Source organism: Squalius cephalus, assembly GCF_949319135.1.
Source record: "Squalius cephalus genome assembly, chromosome: 23".
Lineage (NCBI taxonomy): Eukaryota > Metazoa > Chordata > Actinopteri > Cypriniformes > Leuciscidae > Squalius > Squalius cephalus.
In genome coordinates, this window is record NC_137144.1 from 6,188,313 (window position 1) to 6,201,683 (window position 13,371).

Here is a 13,371-nt window from a genome sequence, read left to right on the forward strand (position 1 = left end):
TTCTCAAGAGTAATTACCTGAACTAAACTGATTGATGTGTCTCTTTTATTGGCTTGAGTGTGTGCTTTACTGGTGGAGGAGAGTGTTTTTAAAAACGGTTTGTGTGATGAGAGTGTTTCAGTAATGAGGTCCCATGGGACTCTCACCGGGTAATTACAGTCTCTATGAGATATTAAACTGTTTCCTGTGTCTTTTTGTTGGGCTTTAATTGCATGCAACAAGTAATGCAAGTCTTTTCATTCTTTTCCATGGCACAAACAGATGTAAGTCACGTTATGTCTGCAAAAGAATTGTTTTATATGATAAATAGCTTCACATAAGGGAATTTTTAGAGACTTCATAGAGAGCTGAAAGATTACACGTTTTATTGAAATTGATCGCTGAAGTGTGTTCCATCTTGAGGGACTGTGTTGATGTGTTGGGCAATCACACTGTTTTTGTACTATTCTTGTTTGAATATATGGGTCAATGACGTATAAGGATTTTGTACAGGCCACTTTTAAAATACAAAAAATAATAATACCTGTAGCAATTCAAACATTAAGGATGTTGTGTACACACAAATTTTAATTTAAGTGATTTGCCGTAGCCTTAAAAAATGTCATGTGGTGCGACCGTGATTTATCTTAAAATTAATTAATTTCTTTAACATGCTTAACTTTTTTTTTTTTTTTACAAGTTCTTAGTAATTAAAGTGTTTAGAAACAAAGAATTTGCATTTCTTTTGAGTTTTTGTAAATAATAATCTCATTTTTTTGTTCTATAATTTCAGAGTTGCCTTCTTAAATCTAATTAAGACTTATTTTTCCTGTAAATCACATAAAACTGATAAAAATGTTTTAAAAATACCATTCACTTAAGCATACTGTATCAGTGATCCATATTTCAGCCACAGAAATAAGATTTTTTATTTTAAATTTAATACAGTGATTGCTTTTATTGGTCGCACCACATGAGTGGTCGTTCCAAATGACACGAAGACCTTCTATAGTTAAAAATCTAATGAACAATACATTTTATACAAAAAATAGATTTAAACCAGATTTTATACAAATTTCACTGAATTTTCCTGAACACAAACATTTTATAAAGAATTTTTTTTATAAAAATCACATCGCAAACATAAGTGCACCATTTCATTTAACTTGACTTAGAATTTCTACTTAGCATCTTTCTAACAAATAATAATGTTATAGATATAAAATTAAAATTATAAATAGTTATATTTAGATATAAATACAATTGCATTTAGGTAACATTTGGGGTCAATAGTTTTTTTTTTAAGTAATTAATACTTTTATTAATCAAGGACACATTAAATTGCTAAAAAGTGACAGTAAAGATATTTAGGCTATAATGTTACAAAATATTCTATTTCAAATAAATGCTGTTCTTTTGAACTTTCTTTTCATCCTGACATATAAAATGTATCACAGTTTCCACAAAAATATGAACATTGATAATAATCAGAAATGTTTCTTGAGCATCAAATCATCATATTAGAATGATTTCTGAAGGATCATGTGACACTGAAAATTCAGCTTTGATCACAGGAATAATACAGTTTACTATATATTCACAAAGAAACCAGCTGTTTTAAATTGATATTATTTCACTCTTCTCCTAGCAAGGTACTCTGCTCTTTCTGCAGGGTCAGAATTTTGGCAATGGCATCTTGTAAAATAGAAAATAGTTTTAAATAAATAAATAGGCAATAATAAATACATTACTAATAAATGCATAATTACTAAACTGAAATTGCATGCGCTAAAAACATTTTTTTGCCTTTTTTTCATATTGTACAAAGAGTAAACATAAACCGTCTGAAATATTTGGAAAAAAATATCCCAAATTGCATAAAAATCTATTCCAAATGATACTAAATTAAAGTACTTTTTGAAATAAACCATCAATTGAATATAAAAGCACAAAAATTCCCAATCTAGGACATATATCTATCATGGAAAGCAGTCTGCAGTGGTCGCACCACATGATATTTTCAAATTCAGTCAAAATTTAAAGGCACAGAATTGGCCACCTAAACAAACAAGCTAGCTTCCCACAAAAGGTCACTATGAAATTTATAATATATATATTTGTAGAAATAACTTTAATATTAAAAAAACGTTGAGGTCATACCACATGACATCCAAAAGTGGTAACCATACCAACTATTACAAAGGTTTATTTATTTTTTTCCAATTTGAGAGAATTACAAACCTGCTTGCTGCTTCCATGGGTCCTTGGTAAATTGGTATATGATGTAACTTCCTGTGTTTGAATAGTTTTCAACATAAAAGTCCCAAAATGGTAGTTCCTTGATGGTCGCACCACATGATGTTTCATAAAATGTCGAATCATTTACAATAAACTCTGCAAAATTCCATTAAATATGTAAATATACAAGGTATAAAAAACTGAAAATATACATAGATGAATCCTTCCCAATAAGATTTATAAAATGCATTTACAAAATAGGTGAATTTTCATTTAATGCTGACTTGCACCACATCTATAACGGTAGCGTCATAGAGAAACAATATCATCAGAATCACTTTCAGAGCTATTTTTTTTCTAGCTAATGTATGACAACACAATCAGCCTTTCAGAATCCACCCTGGTTAAAAGATCTCAAGCATTTAAAGCTGCAGACGACAACATTTCAGTGCACACTTACAATAACACAGAACAATATTATCTGCTGAGTTGGACGCTAATATAGTTATTCTTATCTTTATTGTTGTTCTTCTTGGTGTGAACGGGCCTGAACAGACATGAACCACTAATTCAGATTTTATTCATTTAGTGACATAGTTTCAATGTTGTTGCTGACATTTTGAATGTGTGTGTGTGTATTTCAGGTCTCATCAGACCCGGTGGAGGACATAGATTTTTCTGTGAAGCATGAGGACATGGTGCACACCGATTCCAGTCGCAATGCGAGTCCCAGTGATGGCACTGAACTCAGCAGCAGTGACACCCTATCTCTGACCAGCGAAATGGCCATCTCATACAAAGTTAGCACTACACACACACACACACACACACACACACACACACACACACACACACACACACTATTAGTTGTTGCCTTTTCCATTACATCGATATCTGACTGATCTAACTCCCGTTGCTCGTGTCTCCCGCTATTATAATTAGCATTACCAGTTTCATCTTCATGATCTCTTTTGATAAGAAACACCATCAGCTTTACTTGTGGATATGGAAAATAAAAATATGCTTGACTGTCTTTTTGACCATTTGGTGATATTAACTTATTTTTATTATAATAATTCATCAGGTATCTCCAAACCACCAATGAAAGTGGTTTTGAACTTAAGAAAGCTGATCAATATATATATATATATATATATATATATATATATATATATATATATATATATATATGTATATATGTATGCAACCTCTTAGTAACCTCTCAGAACACCCTTGTAACTCCCTGGCAAAGTGGCAATCACCCACAAAATTAAATTCTGGTGGTGAGTTTTTAATTGGTAAGCACATATATTCTTCAGAAAATCTAAAAATCTAGTTCTCTTCAGTGTCACTGTACGCTCATCATTACATACTTAAGTGCATCTCTGGCCTTGGCTCATCATGTTTTCTCAGCTTGTCTTTTGTAATCCTCTTAGAGGCTCCTGCTTGCCCTGGCTCAGTGAATGTCTTAACCGTACAGTGAGTATGGTAACCCTACTGATGAGGTCAGCCCGGCCTGCCCTCCTGTGTCAGATCTTAGCACGTTTTTAGACCTCTTGATTTGGGTTGATCCCCATGGTGCTGGGTTGACACACAGCTTTAAGCATGGTTTGTTTGTTTGTTGTCTTCTATGGTGTCATATACTCTCATTAGGGGACAAGCTTGAAGCAATCTTCTTGGTTCAAGTTAAGTTCAGCTCTTTGGATAGCATGTAGCTTAATGTATATCATAATTTTAGTATTATATATATATATATATTTTTTTTTTTTTTTTTTATACAAAATTATACTATTAAATTTACAAAATTACTTACTAAATTGCTAAATTTATGACTTATTTATTACTAAATACTATTAAATGATATGCTTTTATTTTTACATTATTAGTTTTCATTTTAATTTTAGTTTACAGTTTAGTAATTTTGCTTTTGTCATTTTTTATTTTTTTTTATTTAATATTTGTATTTTATTTCAGTTAGTTGCCAAGGTATTTTTTTTTTTTTATTGTCGTAGGGCAAAATCTTGAGTCTTTGATCGTCTAGGTGGACCCCTTCAGTGACAGTGAATTTTTAAGCGAACAGTGTGTGGTGTGTGTTAGTACACTCATAAAAACCTGTTTCCGAAATCCATCAGTCATATTAGTTTTTCAGTGCATGCTAGGCATAAGAGCAGTCACATTGTGGGAGTTTTGGGAGATTTCATCGGAGGCTAAAGGCCTGGGTATACTTTACAGTCATGGAATGCGGGCGGCCAAAGTATAATTTTTGCAGTGAATCTTAAGCCCAATATATACTTCGGCGGCCCGCATTCGATGACTGATGGATTTCGGAAGCAGTTTTCTATGAATGTATACACACACACACACACACACACACAAACACACACACACACACACACACACACACACACACACACACACACACACACACACACACACACACACACACACACACACACACACACACACACACACACACACACTGTTCTAAATCTTGCAGTGCCACAGAGCATAACTCGCATAATCACATCATATTTGTCCCAAATCATTGTTAATGTACATAATGTTTTTAATATATTATATCAATATTATATGAAATACCATGAAGTAGATTAATGGAACTCATTAACTGCACTTTATTATACAACTCCAAATCAGAAAAAGTTGGGACACTGTACAAATTGTGAGTAAAAAAGGAATGGAATAATTTACAAATCTCATAAACTTATATTTTATTCACAATAGAATATAGATAACATATCAAATGTTGAAAGTGAGACATTTTGAAATGTCATGCCAAATATTGTCTCATTTTGGATTTCATGAGAGCTACACATTCCAAAAAAGTTGGGACAGGTAGCAATAGGAGGCCGGAAAAGTTAAATGTACATATAAGGAACAGCTGGAGGACCAATTTGCAACTTATTAGGTCAATTGGCAACATGATTGGGTAAAAAGAGCCTCTCAGAGTGGCAGTGTCTCTCAGAAGTCAAGATGGGCAGAGGATCACCAATTCCACCAATGCTGCGGCGGAAAATAGTGGAGCAATATCAGAAAGGAGTTTCTCAGAGAAAAATTGCAAAGAGTTTGAAGTTATCATCATCTACAGTGCATAATATCATCCAAAGATTCAGAGAATCTGGAACAATCTCTGTGCGTAAGGGTCAAGGCCGGAAAACCATACTGGATGCCCGTGATCTTCGGGCCCTTAGACGGCACTGCATCACATACAGGAATGCTACTGTAATGGAAATCACAACATGGGCTCAGGAATACTTCCAGAAAACATTGTCGGTGAACACAATCCACCGTGCCATTCGCCGTTGCCAGCTAAAACTCTATGGGTCAAAAAAGAAGCCATATCTAAACAGGATCTAGAAGCGCAGGCGTTTTCTCTGGGCCAAGGCTCATTTAAAATGGACTGTGGCAAAGTGGAAAACTGTTCTGTGGTCAGACGAATCAAAATTTGAAGTTCTTTTTGGAAAACTGGGACGCCATGTCATCCAGACTAAAGAGGACAAGGACAACCCAAGTTGTTATCAGCGCTCAGTTCAGAAGCCTGCATCTCTGATGGTATGGGGTTGCATGAGTGCGTGTGGCATGGGCAGCTTACACATCTGGAAATGCACCATCAATGCTGAAAGGTATATCCAAGTTCTAGAACAACATATGCTCCCATCCAGACGTCGTCTCTTTCAGGGAAGACCTTGCATTTTCCAACATGACAATGCCAGATCATATACTGCATCAATTACAATATCATGGCTGCGTAGAAGAAGGATCCGGGTACTGAAATGGCCAGCCTGCAGTCCAGATCTTTCACCCATAGAAACATCTGGTGCATCATAAAGAGGAAGATGCAACAAAGAAGACCTAAGACAGTTGAGCAACTAGAAGCCTGTATTAGACAAGAATGGGACAACATTCCTATTCCTAAACTTGAGCAACTTGTCTCCTCAGTCCCCAGACGTTTGCAGACTGTTATAAAAAGAAGAGGGGATGCCACACAGTGGGAAACATGGCCTTGTCCCAACTTTTTTGAGATGTGTTGATGCCATGAAATTTAAAATCAACTTATTTTTCCCTTAAAATGATACATTTTCTCAGTTTAAACATTTGATATGTCATCTATGTTGTATTTTGAATAAAATATTGAAATTTGAAACTTCCACATCATTGCATTCTGTTTTTATTCACAATTTGTACAGTGTCCCAACTTTTTCTGATTTGGGGTTGTACATTTTATCACACTTTATATAGTCTATCTCTGTACGATCACATCGTACAATCTGTTATAATATATATTTTTTTGTCTTCTAATTGCATTGTCTTAAAAGATTTTAAAAATTGTAGTGTATTGCTGTACCGGTCTCGTTCTGTTTTGGTTTTGTCTTTATTCTGTTCCCTGTTCTGCTTTGCCTGAATTCTGTGTGCTAGTTCATTTCTATGGGGTCTGATTGGATTATGTTCACCTGTTGTTTATTTTGTTCTGTGTATTTAAGCCCTTAGTTTCCTCTGTTCATTGTTCAGTCTCGTTTTTGTTGGAAGTGGTTTTGTTCAATGTGTTAGATTCTTGTATTTTCCAAGTGAAGACTTTGTTATTGTATTTCCTGTGCCGTGCGATTATGACAGCCACTAGCATCTCGTAACAATAGCTGGCTTTACATAGGAAAACATCTTGTAATACGATGACATCCCCACTAACATCCTGCTGAAAGACAATATTATGACCGCCGTGGTAGTAATCTAGGCTGAAACAACATATATTCTTCTTATATCCTGTGATTTCATGCTTATCAAAGCCTGACCTCACTGCCACTCCTAGTAGACAGAAGTTATGTTTTTTTTTTTTTTTTTACCATTCCAGATCAACGGCCTAAACCTGGCACTCCATGAAACTGTTGGTGTCAGGTAGAGCCAAGTATTTTTCTCTTAACTAAAACATCTGTGTTTTGCCATGCCACCTTCAATACACATAATATGTAAGAGATAACACATTACCAAATTAGAAAATGGCCCTACTTAAATGACTACCCATACACAAAAGAAATATATTTGAAATATATTTAAATATTTGAAATTGGCCCAATAAATATATTTTAGTTAAATATATGTAAATATATATTTTTATTTTTTTGAAAATATATTTTAGTTAAATATGTGAATATATTTATGTCAATATATTTACTAACAACATATATGTTCAAATTGTTTCATTTGAAATATATTTTGAAATTTAAAAAGTTAACATTTTCACAAACAAACAACACATTTTCAATTTATTTTTTTGACATTTTTATGTATTTCATTTTAAATCTGAGTTCAGCTATTTTTGAGTTGACAGTATGGTAGCCTACTGTTGTGTATAGGGGAAAAGGTAGAGGAATTACTATGATACAAAAATACATTTTCGACCCTTCTTTAGCAAGCTAAACATTTTATGACCAAATATTTTGTCATATATTTTACATTACATGTTATAAATGTAAATATATTTCACACTTAACATCATATATTTTTGTTATATTTCAGAGTATATTTAAAAATGATAAATATAAGTGAACAACAATGCAAATATATTTCAATGTATTTGGAATATATGCCACATATATTTTTGACACTTTAAAATATATTTCAAATTTTTTTTTTCTGTATGGGTAGCCAGGAAGGCGTTGTTGCGCGCCTCTTTGAACAAGTGTATTGAGAGGTTTTCTGGTAATTCCACTGACCTTGCATGCCTTTCTCACTTGGACAATGCCGGGGAACAGTGTGGGGCAAGAGATCTTTCTCTCACAGGCAGACGGGATGTAAATGGGAGTAAATGGGTTTTTCATTTCTAAATGCCGTCTGATAATAGAAGTGGGTGGCATGTCAGATCACACACATATGAGCCTCTGTTGGAGATAAGGCCATTTGTACAAGAGGAGTGTGTGTGTGTGTGTGTGTTATCTTCACCCCTCTGTTACCGCAATTTCTACTCTGTTCTTGAAAGACTCATTTGAATTTCCTCATCATAACAGCCCTATGCTCGAACCTCAATTAATATGTTAATGTTGCTGTGCAAGCTTTTTAATTAGTATAAGATGAATCACATTGCATTTTGGGGACCTGATTATTGCTCTCAGATGCTTTGGGGATGTTATTTTGTTTTGACGTGACGCTCGCCTGCTATTGTTCAGGGTAGAATTTCCGAGCTTGATGTATTTAATTTTCTAAATAGTTTATTTATTTATTTATAGGTTTATTTCAAGAAGTCTTCTTCAGTAGAACCTCTTGACTGATAATATATCAGAGTTCATAAAATGGGTAGTTGGCCTGGTCATAGTACTCATGTTTTTAAATCTGTAACTTTTTTTAATTTTTTTATTTACTTATACCAGCTTAGACACTTTATTAATTATTACTTAATTGTTTACACTAAGAAAATGAACTGGATGGAACCTAAAGGATGGAAATAAATCATTGACAAGTTATTGTCATAGCTCACTGAAGGATTGGGAATTATTTTATATTTGTCCCATGTTCATTTAATTCACATTAAAGGGGTCATATGATGGTTTTTAATGTTTTCTTTTTCCTATTGTGTAATGTATCTGTTAGTGCATGTTTGCAAAGTTTCAAAGCTCATAATGCCCCACAAAGAGATTTATTTCATCTAACACTGCTCCAGACCTGCCTTGATCAAAGTCCAGGTATTACTTCCTAAAACGTCTACATCACAATGTGAAAGATTAGCATAATACCGGCCCAAAGGCATAACTAAAGAGTGAAGACGAGGCTTCAGTCAATTGTAACGTTATCGCCATGTCGTGGAAATACTGTTTGTTTGGATGCAAAAGCAAAACCCCTTTCTTTGGCCCTATGAAATGATTGAACTTATGAATCAGTGGATAAGATTTATTTATAACACTGTTCCTGAGCTGTAAAACTCAAATATTTCCTTGTGCACAGCACATTTTACAGAGGACAGCTTCCTGAATCTGAGAGAGTACAGCATAGGCTATATACTTACCACTGTGAAACATTCTGCTCAAGTCGTGTTCGCAAAGTTGGTTTTGCCCGATCGACTTGACCATCCGCATTTTCAGAATCTGACTCAGGCTCGAAATGATACTGTAAAACCAACGACACTATTATTAACTGTGTGTTTGCAAATGCTTTAACATAACCTTGGTTCCCTGAGATAGATGGAGATAGACCGAGGTTACGATAGTAACCGAAACGTTCCCTCTCAATAACGGTTCACTCGACATTGTGTCAGTAGACATTGCGTGTTATTAGCGCAGGACTGTACCAGCCTATAAGGCAAAGAAGAGGCCCTGCAAGCCTGGCCCAGGTATGGAAGGTCCAATCCAAGGGCCTTAACAAAGCGCACTGGGCAGTGGTATTACTGACAATAGAACTTTGCATACGGTAAAATTAAGGCAGGGCGGCAAGCTGCTCAGATGTATATCAGCCTTGGGCCAATACAGCTGAAACCACCATAGATAAGCACCACCTTCCGGGGGAGTGTGATGTATATGAACAGATTTGAGTGGCATCCAGCACACTATAGTCTAACCAGTGTTGTGCCTGAACGCGTTCATTGAACGATAGTTCATGAACTCGTTCATATTTTGGGCGAACGTGAACTGAACATACTGTATTACTGCCTGATGAACGATACTGTGAACTCATTCATTCTGGTGTCTGTGAACGGCACACTCTCTCAGTTTAACTTCGTTCAATAGGGTGCCAGATTTCTATAGAGCCTTCCAGGCGAAAACCCGGCTAAAACACACCGTAAACAGGCCTTAATATGTAGCGGAAAAACACCCAATCTGGCAACACCAGCCACCAGTATCTACTGACTCTCTTGTTCGATCTCGTTCATCAAAATTAACGAATCTTTTTTCGAGTCATTTCGTTCATTTAAGGGGCTTTAAATGTTATACCATTAACTGGCAAATTCCCCGAACACATCCACCTACACAATCTTGATCATATTCTGAATTAAGAAATCATTATAATGCAGTCAAAAATCGTTTACAGGGATCATAAATAATTACTTTACCTTCCTGAACTAGTTCATTTTAAAATTTGTGAACTGAACTTTGAACTAGTTCATGTAGAAAGTGAACTTTCCCAACACTGAGTCTAACCCTCAAGCAGACAGGACCCACTCCTGTAGTGTGGGGATGCCAGATTCTATAACCTGGACAAATGACAATGACCAACCGGCCACTGTCCAGATAGACTAACTAATAGTCACCCTGGTCAGCGCAATTTTATCCACTATCCAACAGGACAGTCTTTGCTTCGTCAACGGCAGCCCTTTGGTGCAGCCTCCAGAGCAAACAAAAAACTGAGTCATTCGGTCCAAACTCAAGGCTGGATGCTCTAGCAGAAAACACCTGCAGGTCTCCATCTCGCCTAACCAAGGCTAGTGCCAGCAATACAGTAATTTTAGGTAAGAGCTCCCGCAAGTCAGCCAATTCTAGAGGCTTGAATGGAGAGCCTTGAAGTGCCCTCAGGGCGGTGGACAGGTCCTAAGTCAGAACCATATTTGGGGCGAGGCGTGTTCAGCTCTCTGTTGTGAAAACTTTACTCCTGGAAACCAGCCCTAAATCTACTCCCAAATGGTACAATTGCAGAGCTCTCCAGGGTTCCAGAGCCTTGACATAGCCGTGGGTCACCCTGAGGTTCAAGCGTCCTGATTGCCAAGCATGGTGAGGGACATGGTCAATCGTGGCCTAATGGTTAGAGAGTCAGACTGGTAACCAAAGTTTGCAGGTACGATTCTCAATACCGGCAGGAAATGACTGAGGTGCCCTTGAGAAAGGCACCTGACCCCCAATCGCTTCCCAGCAAAAATGGCTGCCCACTGTTCCGGGTGGGTGTATCCACAGTTTGCAGTGTAATAAGCCTCTCGTTGAGGTAGTTCAGGATGCCATAATAGTTAAGTTCCCTTCCATCTCAGGGGATACACTGCCACATCCATGCATTTTGTGTAAGTGTGGGGGGCCACTGACAGTCCAAATGGTAGGATGGTAAACTGGTAAGCCATTCCTTTAAAGGTGCTCTAAGCGATGCTGGGTGAAGTCGCTTATTGTTGACGTTCAAAGTATTGTCAAACAAAACGGAGGCTAGATCGACCCTCCCTCCTCCTCATCCCGTCCCCTCCCCCTCCCTCCCGTGCTTCCTGGAACAGTCATGAACCATTTAGAAAAACCAAACTGGATTTACCCACCTGTCCAGCAAAAACAGAGCCACCTGAATGTCGGATTGGAAGCCCTTCTGCCGGCGGAGTTCTCGCCACCATTTGAACGCTTTTCCGGTGTAAATTCGGGACTGTGCACGTTCCTTCTCCTTTTCCCTCTTCTTTGTTATTTGTTCATCTCTTTGGTCGTGTGTCGGCCCTATATCAAAAGAATATACAATTTTAACATTAGTCGTTGTCGTTGTCTAGGACATCTCTCCTCTAGCTAACTTCCCTCTTCATGCTTCTCTCTCCTCCACTCCCCAAACCCCCCTTCATGTGCATGCGCACTAACCCCCCACCCCCCAACCCCAAATCATTCTTGTCGGTTATTGGCCGGAACACTGTTTGTTATGTTTCGTGGTCCAGGCTGGGCCAGTTTGTTTTTCTTGCCGTTTGTGGAGCCTGGGCTGTCTACAGAGATCGCGTTTTACAGTGTGTTCAGGGGACAGGCAGCTAGTGGATAGTGAGGAGATGTTTGCTGTATGTGACAAAAAATGTTTTGGCCTAAAAAACGTGTAAAAAGCGTGACATCGCTTAGAGCACCTTTAAACACGAATCTCAAGAATGGTCTGTGATGAGGGGCTATCTGGATATTAAACTATGCACCCTTCAGATCCACTGATAAAAAACAATCTCCTGGGCACATGGGATTGTGTGAGGATTTGTTTCATGATTAAGATTATGAATGGCCTTTTTCATGAGGGCGTGGTTCAGCAGTCTTAGATTGAGGATCGGCCATAATGTATTATTAATTTGAAAGTGAAGATCTTGGTAACCCACTAGCAATGAGTCAAGTATTACCAAATCTTTAGAAGGAATTACTAATTATTTGGAACAGTATTCTAAAGTGAAAAGCATTATAACCCTCTTGTAATTACTTAAGTCATTGTAAACTTTTGAGGTTTTTGTCTGACGGATTTTATAACACTTGAGTCATTACTAGTGGGTTACCATGATCTTCACTTTAGGATACTGTTCCAAATGGCCAGTAATTCCTTTAGAAGGATGTAGTAACACTTGAGTCTTTACTATCTAAAACCTTATGAAAACCTCAAACGCTTACAATGTCTTCAGTCATTACTAGGGAGTTATCATGCTTTTCACTGTAGCATACTGTAATAAAACTTTTGCATAATTAGAGTAATTCCTTGTTCGTGTTTGGTAATACTTGAGGAATTGTTGGGTTTTCATGTTAAATTGGGACATACCATAGGCATAATGATTGTGATACTGTACCAGCTGTATATTCTGTATATCCCTAAACCTACTCCTAAATTTTCCCATCACACAAAACTTTCTGTATTTTTAGATTTTCATAAAAAAACAACACTTAGTATGATTTATAAACTATTTTCCTGTTGGAGACCACAAGGACAAGGATTTTGGATATTGCCATCTTTATGGGGAAATTTTGACTCCATAATGTAGGGTTACCAGGCCACACACACACACACACACACACACACACACACACACACACATGCATATCCCTTCTTTGGCTTCCCTTCTATCCATCCTCCCGTCTTTCTCCCTCCCCCATTCCTCTGTCTGTTTTTGTCCACTGCTATTATTTCCATCTCAGTAATCTGTTGAGGTACATTTAGTTTTCCTAGCAAGTTATTGAATCATAACTGTGATTTTAACAGAGTAATTAAAGTTTAATGTGGCCCTGACGAGCTACTCCTTCAGGAAATGTTGTGATATTAAATTATTTATGACTAGAGGGTCTCTGTACCATATGTAAATCATTTAGATATGTAAATGGCCCGCTAAATCTCATAGATTATGAATAAAAATGTACTATTCCCATGTTTAGCTTTGGGCTTTTAATCATGGAATTACTTTTCTTTTTGTTCATGCCTGAAGACATATTAATCATTATGCCATAGAAACACTGTACAAGGTAAGACACCTTG

General features: G+C 36.7%; 1 protein-coding gene across 4 annotated transcripts in view; it reads left to right on the plus strand.

Annotated features, from left to right (window-relative positions):
• LOC307151419 (uncharacterized protein) overlaps positions 1-13,371 on the plus strand; it is a 100,008-nt gene that overhangs the window by 18,623 nt on the left and 68,014 nt on the right. For all 4 annotated transcript variants that reach the window (XM_079859421.1, XM_079859422.1, XM_079859423.1 and 1 more), the window contains exon 4: positions 2,862-3,017. In XM_079859421.1, the coding sequence (XP_079715547.1) occupies positions 2,862-3,017 (156 nt within the window). The remainder of the gene's footprint in view (positions 1-2,861; positions 3,018-13,371) is intronic.